The 11,340-nt window shown below is 40.4% G+C and overlaps 1 protein-coding gene and 1 pseudogene across 1 annotated transcript; both read left to right on the top strand.

Annotated features, from left to right (window-relative positions):
- The first annotated feature begins 1,520 nt into the window (after window positions 1-1,520).
- Window positions 1,521-3,228, top strand: LOC147976070 (uncharacterized; annotated as a pseudogene).
- A 248-nt stretch (window positions 3,229-3,476) lies between these two features.
- Window positions 3,477-4,590, top strand: LOC147976069 (uncharacterized). The gene is made up of 2 exons (XM_087519719.1): window positions 3,477-4,208; window positions 4,282-4,590. Exons 1-2 carry the CDS (start codon window positions 3,577-3,579, stop codon window positions 4,502-4,504), a joined length of 855 nt encoding a protein of 284 aa, XP_087375845.1. The 5' UTR covers window positions 3,477-3,576; the 3' UTR covers window positions 4,505-4,590.
- Window positions 4,591-11,340: the final 6,750 nt, after the last annotated feature.

Below are 11,340 nucleotides of genomic sequence, written 5' to 3'. Positions count from 1 at the left end.
TTTTGGCCTGTCCTTTGCCTCAAAAGGATTGGTCTACCTTTCTGCACTTTTGTTACTACTATCGTTACTTGCTCGTTACAAATTACCTTACTATCAAACTACTCTGCTACTTACAATTTCAGCACTTGCAGACATTACCTTGCTGAAAACCACTTGTCATTTCCTTCTGCTCCATGTTGGGTTCGACACTCTTACTTATCGAAAAGAGCTACAATTGATACTCTATACTTGTGGGTCATCAAGGCTATTTTCTGGCGTCGTTTCCAGGGAGTGAAGCGCCTTTGGTAAGTGAAATTTGGTAAGGAAACATTTATATAGTGTGCTGAAATTTATTGTCACTTGTTACTATGGAAAACAATCCTTTGAGGGGTTTGTTCGGGGTATCTTCACCTCCTCCAGACCCAAAATTAGTTACCCCTCAACCTACTGCACCTACTGAAAATATTGAATATGAAATTCCTTCGGGTATGATAGAACAACTGCTAGCTAATCCTTATGCATGAGATGGAACCGAACATCCTGATATGCACTTGATATATGTAGAACAAATTTGTGGATTGTTTAAGATTGTAGGTTTACCCAGGGATGAAGTTATGAAAAAGGTTTTCCCTTTATCTTTGAAGGGAAAAGCATTGGCATGGTAGAGGCTATGCGATGATATTGGATCTTGGAATTGGAATCGATTGAAATTGGAGTTCCACCAAAAAATTTATCCTGTGCATGTAGTTCATCATGATCAGAATGATATATATAACTTTTGGCCTCGTGAAGGAGAAAGCATCGCTCTAGCTTGGGGGAGGCTTAAGTCAATGTTATATTTATGCCCCAATCATGAGCTCTCAAGAGAAATTATTATCCAGAATATTTATGCTCAGCTTTCTCGTAATGATCAAACCATACTTGATACTTCTTGTGCTGGCTCTTTTATGAAGAAGACTATTGAATTCCGGTGGGATCTTTTGGAAAGAATTAAACGCAACTCCGAAGATTGGGAACTCGGCAAAGGTAAAGAGTCAGGTATTAAACTTAAGTATGATTGTGTTAAATCTTTTATGGATACCGATGCTTTTCAAAAGTTTAGCACTAAATATGGGCTTGACTTAGAGATAGTAGCCTCCTTTTGTGAATCATTTTCTACTCATGTTGACCTCTCTAAAGAGAAGTGGTTTAAATATCACCCACCTATTAAAGAAGAAATTAAAGAACCGGTACCAGATAAAGAACAAACTATACTTTATAATGTTGATCCAGTTGTTCCTTCTGCTTATATTGAGAAACCACCTTTCCCTGTTAGGATAAAGGAACATGCTAAAGTTTCAACTGTGGTTAAAAAAAGCGATATTAGAACACCTAAACCTGATGAACAAATTAAAGTAGAACCTAATATCGCTATGGTTAAAGATCTCTTAGAAGAAGATATGGACGGTCAACGGTGGAGCTAGGGGGGGACCAGCAGGGGCCACGACTCCCCCCAACATGCAGGATTTTTTAAATACCTATGATTATTTATGTAGAGAACCATGTGGTCTGCTGTATGCCTCTCTCCAAAAGTGCATTTTGACAAAATAGAGTGCTAGTATTGTGCACAGAAGATCCCACTGAAAGTGCCTTGCTTTGTTGACTTTTGTTCTCACTCCCATCCACACACACGAGCCATCCCATTCTTTTCTTTCTCATTCCTGAAGCGTCTCGCTGTCTCTCCTTCTCTGTTCTTCCAAGACCAAGGCGGAAAGAGGAGGAAATTCCCCAAGAACCGCTCATTAATTCTCTCTTTCTATGTTTGGAGCACACCAGGAAGCACTCATCCAGGTAAAAGGTCACAGATCTGTCACTTTGTTCTTCTTATTTGTATTATCTATTTGTGGATCTGGTTTTTTATTAGAACCGTGATTAATCTCTGTAGGATACTCATGGCTAAAAATAAAATGAAGACTATGGATTCTTTCTATAAGAAGAAAATTAGACTTGATGAGGCATTGGTTTCAGATATTGCTTGTCCTGATTTGGAAGAAGCAGAGGGAGGGGGAGAGGGAGAGGAGGAGGAAGAAGAAAAATAAGAAGATGGAGGGGAGGAGGAGCAACCTGTTGAGGAGGAGGAAGAAGAAGAGGCTCCACTTAGAATTAATAGGGTCAATGATGGTAGTGGTGTTCTAGTAGTGGAAAGAGACCCAGGGCTGCATTGCCAACTTTGGGATCTTCCTGTCAATGACCAAGAGAAAGCAAGAAAAGCGTATGTGAAGTGTGGAGCATATCACTTTAAAAAGGAAATATACCCTCCTACTGGTCCAGAAAGCCACCCACGCAGGTTTCAATATCATTGGTTCAAGGCATTTCCTTGGTTAGAATACTCACCTACAGAAACTGCAGTCTTTTGCTTTCCATGTTTTCTGTTTTCTAAGAAGCCACTTGGGAAAGTTGGATCAGATGTGTTCACTGTGAAAGGGTTCAAGAATTGGAGAAAGGTTAAAAACGGAAAGAATTGTGCTTTCTTAACTCATATGGGAAACAGTTGTAACTCTGCTCACAACTATGCGGCCAAATGTTATGACAATTTGAAGAATCAACAATGCCATATTGAACAGCTAATGGAGAGACAAACAACAGAAGATATAAGAGCAAACAGGCTGAGGCTTAGGGCAACAATTGATACATTGCGGTGGCTAGCATTTCAAGCCTGCCCTTTCCGAGGACATGATGAGAGTGTGGGCTCAAAGAATCAAGGTAATTTTCTTGAAATGATAAAACTGATAGCTTCTTATGATGAGGAAGTTGATGTTGTTGTACTAGGCAATGCTCCAGGAAATGCAAAGTATACTTCACCAACAATTCAAAAAGAAATCATGCATATTATGGCTTGTGATGTGCAAAGTTCAATCCGCAATGAAATTGGCGATGCCAAGTTTTGCCTGCTTATTGATGAATCAAGAGATGAATCTAAAAGAGAGCAAATGGCCATTGTTCTCCGTTTTGTTGATAAACAAGGTTTCAATCGAGAACGTTTTTTGATCTTGTTCATGTTAAAGATACATCTTCAGCAACTTTAAAAGAAGAAATAGATTTTGTTTTGTCCCAACATGATTTGGATGTTCAAAATATTCGGGGACAAGGATATGATGGTGCTAGCAACATGCGTGGAGAGTGGAACGGTCTATAAGCCAAGTTTATGGAAGAGTGTCCATACGCATACTATGTTCATTGTTTTGCTCATCGATTGCAATTAGCTCTTGTTGGTGCATCTAAAGAAGTAACCGAAGTCCATAATTTTTTTGATCATCTTGCTCTTGTTGTCAATACTGTTGTGTCTTCTAGTAAGAGAAATGATAAGCCGCATGCTAATCAAGTGGCTGCAATGGAGCATCTCATTGAGCTCAGTGAGCTTGAAACAGGAAGTGGAGCGAACCAGACCAGAACTTTGCGGCGGCCTTGTGACACTAGATGGAGTTCTCACTATGGTTCGGTTTGTAGCCTCTTGAAGCTTTACGGTCCTACATTTTTGGTACTAAAAATATTTCTACTACTAGTGGGTCAGGTTCTTCACCTTCTGCACGAGCTAAGGCTGCCGGTGCTGTTAGGTTGATGATGTCATTTGACTTCGTATTTATTCTGCATGTCATGAAAGAGTTGATGGGAATAACAGATATGTTATGCAAGAAACTACAGCAGAAATCCCAAGATATTTTGAATGCCATGGATGATGTTTCCACTACAAAGAAATTGGTACAACAGCTAAGAGATGATGGCTGGGCTAAGTTGATTAGTGATGTGAATTTGTTTTGCCAGAAACATGGAATTACTGCTCCAAATATGACTGACAACTATGTTGATTTCATTCGGTCTCGTGCAGATGATCTCAGTATAGCTGAGCATCACTATCGGTATGATATTTTTACAGTTGCAGTTGACCAACAACTACATGAACTAAACTACAGGTTCAGCGAACAAGCAACAGAGATTCTCATCCTCTGCAATTCTTTGAATCCCAAGGACTCATTTAGTTCATTGAACATTGATGATGTATGTTCTCTCGCCTCAAAATACCACCCCGCTGACTTTTCAGAACAGGAAAGAAACAATTTGAGATGTCAACTACAACATTATGAGCTTGATGTACCTACAAATCCAAGGTTTCAGAATCTGTCAAGTGTAGGAGATCTTTGTCAACAACTTGCAAAAACAGGAAAATCAATGGATTATTATTTGATTGACAGGTCATACAATATTTCCGCTCTTGTATTATTTGCTTTGACCATTACATCAAGTGTTAATTGATTTTATTTGTAGGTTAATTCGACTTGTTATCACTTTGCCTGTCTCAACCGCAACAACAGAACATGCATTTTCGGCAATGAAAGTTGTTAAAACAAGACTCCGAAATAAAATGGAAGACATGTTTCTAAGAGATTGCTTGTTGATCTACATCGAGAAAGAGATTGCAGTAGGATTCTCAACTGATGCAATTATTGATGAATTCAATACAACGGACCGTCGCGTGGACTTCGAGTGATAACTGTTAGTTCATCAACGTCTAATTGTACATTTTGCTTCCAACCTATTGATGTATAGAGATATGCCTATGTTATGAACACTTGGTTGGTTATATACTACATATTTAGCTATCTCAGTATGAATTTCTATATATTCTTATAAATTCCTTACACCTTATTAAATTTTGGAGTTGTGGTCAATGTTCGGCCCCCCTTGCGTGTATTTCCTGGCTCTGCCGCTGTGGACGGTCATGTTATTTACTTATGTGAAGAAGCTGCTAGAATTGCCAAACTTGATAAAAAGATAAACATAGACCTGTTGTTGGCATGCTTGTCATCTCAGTTAAAATAGGATATCACTGTTATCATGGTTTATGTGACATAGGTGCTAGTGTGAGTGCTATTCCCTATACATTATATTAAGAAATTATGAATGACATAGCACCCACAGAAATAGAAGACATAGATGTTACTATTAAACTTGCTAATAGAGACACAATATCACCGATTGGGATTGTTAGAGATGTTGAAGTCTTGTGTGGGAAAATTAAATACCCTGCTAATTTTCTTGTTCTTGGTTCCCCACAAGATGATTTTTGTCCCATTATATTTGGTAGACCTTTCTTGAACACCATTAATGCTAGAATAGATTGTGAGAAGCAAACTGTCGGTGTTAGTTTTGGTGATGAGTCTCATGAATTTAAATTTTCCAAGTTTAGTAGAAAGGTTCATGAAAAAGAATTGCCTAGTAAGGATGAATTAATTGGTCTTGCTTCTATTGCTGTACCACCTACTGATCCGTTAGAACAATATTTGGTAGACCATGAAAATGATTTACATATGCATGAAAGAAATGAAATAGATAAAAAATTCTTTGAACAACGTCCTCTGCTTAAACACAATTTCCTCCACCTAAATGTGATCCTGTGTTTGAATTAAAACAATTGCCAACACTTTGAAATATGCTTATCTTGATGAAAAGAAGATATATCCTATTATTATTAGTGCTAACCTTTCAGAACATGAAGAAGAAAGATTATTGAAAGTTCTGAGGAAGCACCGAGCTGCTATTGGATATACTCTTGATGATTTAAAGGGCATTAGTACCACTCTATGTCAACACGAAATTAATATGGAACCTAATGCTAAACCCATTGTTGATCACCAATGTCGGTTAAACCTGAAGGTGAAAGAAGTGGTAAGAACGGAAATATTAAAACTTCTGGAAGCAGGTATAATCTATCCTATAGCTGATACTAGATGGGTAAGTCATGTTCATTGTGTCCCTAAGAAAGGAGGTAATTGTTGTTGTTCCTAATGATAAGAATGAACTTATTCCACAAAGAATTGTTACAGTCTATAGAATGGTAATTGATTTTAGAAAATTGAACAAAGCAACTAGAAAAGATCATTACCCTCTGCCTTTTATTGATCAAATGCTTGAAAGATTATCTAAGCACACACATTTTTTGCTTCCTTGATGGATATTCTGGTTTTTCACAAATACCTATTTCTCAACCTGATCAACAAAAGACCACTTTTACTTGTCCCTTTGGAACTTATTCTTATAGATGTATGCCTTTTGGTTTATGTAATGCACCTGCTATCTTTCAAAGATGTATGACTGCTATATTCTCTGACTTTTGTGAAAAGATTGTTGAGGTTTTCATGGATGACTTTTCTGTTTATGGGAAGTCTTTTAATGATTGTTTAAGCAACCTTGATCGAGTTTTGTAGAGATGTGAACAAACAAATCTTGTCTTGAATTGGGAGAAGTGCCACTTTATGGTTAATGAAGGCATTGTCTTGGGTCATAAAATTTCTGAAAGAGGTATTGAAGTGGACAAAGCTAAGGTTGATGCAATTGAGAAAATTCCATGTCCTAAAGATATAAAAGGTATTCGTAGTTTCTTAGGTCATGTTGGTTTCTATAGGAGATTTACCAAAGACTTTTCAAAAATTTCCAGGCCTCTTACTAGTCTCTTGCAAAAGGATATTCCTTTTGTTTTTGATGATGATTGTCTAGAAGCCTTTGAAACACTCAAGAAAGCCTTAATTTCTGCACATATTGTTCAACCACCTGATTGGAACTTGCCTTTTGAAATTATGTTGATGCTAGTGATTATGTTGTTGGTGCTGTTCTAGGAGAAAGAGTTGATAAGAAACTTAATGTAATTCATTATGCTAGTAAAACTCTAGACAATGCTCAAAGAAAGTATGCTACTACTGAAAAAGAATTCTTAGCAGTTGTGCTTGCTTGTGAACAGTTACTTTGGAATCAACAATATAAGGTCTAATTTTTTTCTTTTGGAGCACCGCCGCCTCGAGGCGGAACTTGGGCAGGAGCACTTTTGCCCTCCGGTGGAGCGATTCTGCCGGGGGAACTTCCCTCCTGGAGGGGGAAATCATCGTCATCATCATCACCAACAACACTCCCATCTTGGGGAGGGTAATCTCCATAAACATGTTCAACATCACCATCTCAAATCCTAGTTCATCTCTTGTGTTCAATCTTGTTACCAGAACTATAGATTGGTGCTTGTGGGTGACTAGTAGTGTTGATTACATCTTGTAGTTGATTACTATATGGTTTATTTGGTGGAAGATTATATGTTCAGATCCAATATGCTATTTAATACTCCTATGATCATGAGCATGTTTATCATTTGTGAGTAGTTACTTTTGTTCTTGAGGTCACGGGAGAAATCATGTTGCAAGTAATCATGTGAACTTGATATGTATTCGATATTTTGATAGTATGTATGTTGTGATTCCCTTAGTGGTGTCATGTGAACATCGACTATATGACACTTCACCATATTTGGGCCTAAGGGAATGCACTGTGGAGTAGCAATTAGATGGTGGGTTGCGAGAGTGGCAGGAGCTTAAACCCCAGTTTATGTGTTATTCCGTAAGGGACTGATTGTTGGGGAACACAGTAATTTCAAAAAAAATCCTACGCACACGCAAGATCCATCTAGGTGATGCATAGCAACAAGAGGGGAGAGTGTTGTCTACGTACCCTCATAGACCGTAAGCGGAAGCGTTATGACAACGCGGTTGATGTAGTCGTACGTCTTCATGATCCGACCGATCCTAGCACCGAAGGTACGACACCTCTGCGATCTGCACATGTTCAGCTCGGCGACGTCCCACGAACTCTAGATCCAGCTGAGGTCGAGGGAGAGTTTCGTCAGCACGACGGCGTGATGACGGTGATGATGAAGTTACCGACGCAGGGCTTCGCCTAAGATCTACAACGATATGACCGAGGTGGAAATCTGTAGAGGGGGCACCGCACACGGCTAAACAATCAACTTGTGTGTCTATGGGGTGCCCCCTCCCCCGTATATAAAGGAGTGGAGGAGGGGGAGTATCAGAGCTAAGTTGGCAAAGATATACATGACAAGGATCGTTTGTTTGCATGGAGTTCCGAGGAGTACCGTATCAGATAGAGGAACCCAATTTACCTCAAAGTTTTGGAATCAGTTGCATGAAACTTTGGGAACCAGACTAGAGTTCAGCACAGCTTTTCACCCGCAGACAGATGGACAGACCGAGAGAGTCAATCAGATTTTGAAAGATATGCTGAGAGCTTGTGCACTAGATTATGGATCTAGTTGGGACGATAATTTGCCGTATGCGGAGTTTTCTTATAACAACAGTTATCAAACCAGTTTGAAGATGGCACCTTTCGAAGCTTTATACGGAAGGAGGTGCAGGACACCGTTGTCATGGAATGAAGTTGGAGACCGACAATTCTTTGGACTAGATTTGATTAAGGAGTCTGAACGGAAAGTTAAGTTGATTCGCGATAGGCTCAAGGTAGCCCAGTCCAGGCAGAAGAGCTACGCAGATTCTAAACGCAAGGAGACAGTTTACGAAACCGGAGACATAGTTTATCTTCGAGTATCCCCACTTCGAGGAGTTAAGCGCTTTGGAGTTAAGGGAAAGTTAGCACCGCGTTTCGTTGGACCGTTTAAGATCTTGAAACGTATGGGAGAAGTCGCGTATAAGTTGGAATTACCAGAGGGACTGTCAGGAGTTCATGATGTATTTCATGTTTCTTAGTTGAAGAAATGTCATGCCGAGATGGCGGAGGTACCGCTAAGAGATACCATGCCACTTGAAGCGATTCAGTTGAAGGACGACTTAACATATGAGGAGAAGCCAGTCAAGATTCTCGATTATGCCAGCAGAGTTACCCGCAGCAAGGTTATCAAGTTTTGCAAAGTTCAGTGGAACCACCACTCAGAGGATGAAGCCACCTGGGAGAGAGAACAAGATTTGCTCAAGGACCACCCTCACCTATTTTCTAGCCAACCAGAATCTCGAGGGCGAGATTCATCTTAAGGGAGGTAGGTTTGTAACATCCCAAATTTTCAATTTGGAATGTTATACACTAGATCATCATGCATATCATATTTTCTTGCATCTTGTCCGATCCTAGAAATTTCACGCAACTCAAGGACCCTCGGAGAGAGTTGGAGATTTCGTTATTTTCATATTTGAGAGTTTCTCAAATTTTGAAAAGAGGATCGTTTGATTTATTTATTTTATCTTCAATAAATTTTCCGGTGTCAAAATATGAGAGAGGGAATAATATGACTTTCCCAAATTTAGGAAAAATGAAGATTTAATAAATAAATCAATTCTTGTTTTCCGGTGTTTATTCGCATTTTATTTGGATAGGAAAAAATGCGCGTTTTCGAAAATTGCATTTTAGGTCCGGAGAAAAGTTCATTTTGTTCGGCTCATTTTTAGGAGTCGGGGAAAATTTACTTTAGATTTTTCGGAGTTCGTTTAGATCTCTTTTTGTTTTTTTCTCTACGCGCTGAACCGTTTATATATAAAAAAAAACTTACCAAGGCCCAGCCGGGCCAAAGGCCACCGCCCCAGGGAGCCGCGCGCGCCTAGCGCTGGCGTAGGAGGCCGCCGCCTCGCCTCTTGCTTCTTTAGCCGAGTCCTAGATGGACTCTAGGCTAGCTTTTTTCCTCTTTCCGTTTTTTTTTCATCTAGGATTCCTATTCCTAGTCTAATTCCTTGCCCTCTACCCCAAGTAAACCCCTCCCCTCCCCAATATAAATACCCAAGCACCCCCCTCTAAATCATCAAACCCAAAGCCTAGAGCACCACCCCACCCCGTGCCCCACACCCCACGCCGCGCCGCCGCACCACCCCAACCGCGCCGCCGCCGCCCCTTGTGCCCCGCGCCGCCGCCGCACCTTGCCGCCGCCGCCCCACGCCCACGCCGCCGGAGCCCCTCGCCGGAGGTAGCCCCGCGCTACATCTATTCTTTTCATCGGATCGTTTTCTTCTAATCGCTCTGATTCTTTTCTTCTCTAAACCGTTTCGGTTTTCTAGATCGGTTTTTCGTTTCGGTTTTCTTCTCCGAAACCCTAGATCGGATTCGTTTTCTTCTCCGATTTAGTTTCCTTTGGACCGTTCGCCAGACCGTTCGTCCTAACGAACGTGATCACCGGATTCTTCTAGGTTAGCGAACGCCCGTTCGTTTAACCGTTCTTCTTTCTCTTTTCGTTGGATTTATTCCGCGTCTTTTCCGCGATCGCGATTTCAGATCCGATCTTCTTTTTAGTCTTTCTTTTCGCTCGTTTATCGGAATCAGGTGATTCAAGCGCCTGGAGTTTTTTTTCGAAACCGCCGTTCCGTCTAATCAACTTAAACAAGTTTTTGCCCCGGTAAAATTTGACCTAGTTTCAACTTGCTAGAACCGAGTTGTTTTCTTTCGCCGTTTGTTTCTTCGTTCGATTCTTTCTTTCTTCTCAACCGGAGTTCTTAAATTGAACTTTCTGGTTCGTTCTCTTGTTCGAGTTTTACCTGTGCATTAGATGAGTACTTATTGTATGCTTGTTGTTTGTCTGCGATAGATTACCCGGATTGCGCCGCTTGTTACTTCGAAACCCTAGGACTCGCGGATCATCAGCAAGGCAAGTAACACTTTGATCATACTTTTTCTACAACCCATGTTTTATTGCATTAGATCAATCCTCACACATTGCATGATTAGGATCTAATTAAATTGTGGGTTGGGAAGTAGATGAGGTAGTACCTATTACCTGTATTATTATCAAACCCTTGGGAGTTACTTCTACGTTTGCTTATTACGCCATGCTATGCTAGTAGACATGGATTGGGTGAGTGATATCCATGACAGATGTGAGTTGATAATTTTAATGGTTTATCTAAGGTGGCAACTTAAACACACATCTGGGTGGATTGAGGCACCTGATGTCTATCAGGACTTGCCTGTTTTTTTTCGGACCGCCACCCAGGCTCAAAGGGATCATAAGATCTTTCATGCTAGAAACTTCCGTGTGCAGCCACAAGCCATTATGGGCTCTGGCATAGTTGACTAAGTTGTGCGAACTCTTACGGGGTGGACTAGCAGATGTAGGGGTTGTAGGTGGTATGGTCTACCCCACATGTAAGGTGCTAGCGCTTCTGAAAGACTGTGTCTCGGTCATCCGTCTTCTCAAACACCATGAAGTGCGAGAAACCAAACGGAGGCGATCGAGTCTTGTGGGGAAAAGTGCGCAAACCTCTGCAGAGTGTACAAACTAATCATGATTAGCCGTGTCCCCGGTTATGGACAACTTGAGTATCTAGTACTTGAATATCATTGTGAATCTCAACATGTTACTTCTAATTAATGTTGTTGGGTTTTAATTACTTTTAATTGGGATTGAGAATGCTGTCAACCATTCTCAATGTTTCACAACCACCATGATAGTTAAATAAATTTATTCCTTTGCAGTAGGGAAAAATTGGCTTTACGCAAAACTGTAACCATAGAGCTTTCCACCAGCCATATATGCATATAGTATAGCTGTTTCAT

Source organism: Triticum urartu, chromosome 4A (assembly GCF_056163025.1).
Source record: "Triticum urartu cultivar PI428250 chromosome 4A, HENAU_Tu73, whole genome shotgun sequence".
NCBI classification, from domain to species: domain Eukaryota; kingdom Viridiplantae; phylum Streptophyta; class Magnoliopsida; order Poales; family Poaceae; genus Triticum; species Triticum urartu.
Note: the sequence above shows the minus strand (reverse complement) of the source record. Positions and strands in the feature narration are given on the sequence as shown.

Excerpts from the sequence above, each read along its gene's own strand:
- LOC147976069 (XM_087519719.1), top strand. The coding sequence starts at position 3,577 with ATGATGTCATTTGACTTCGTATTTATTCTGCATGTCATGAAAGAGTTG. Across the intron at positions 4,209-4,281 it reads GATTATTATTTGATTGACAG|GTTAATTCGACTTGTTATCA; the intron begins GTCATACAATAT and ends TTTTATTTGTAG.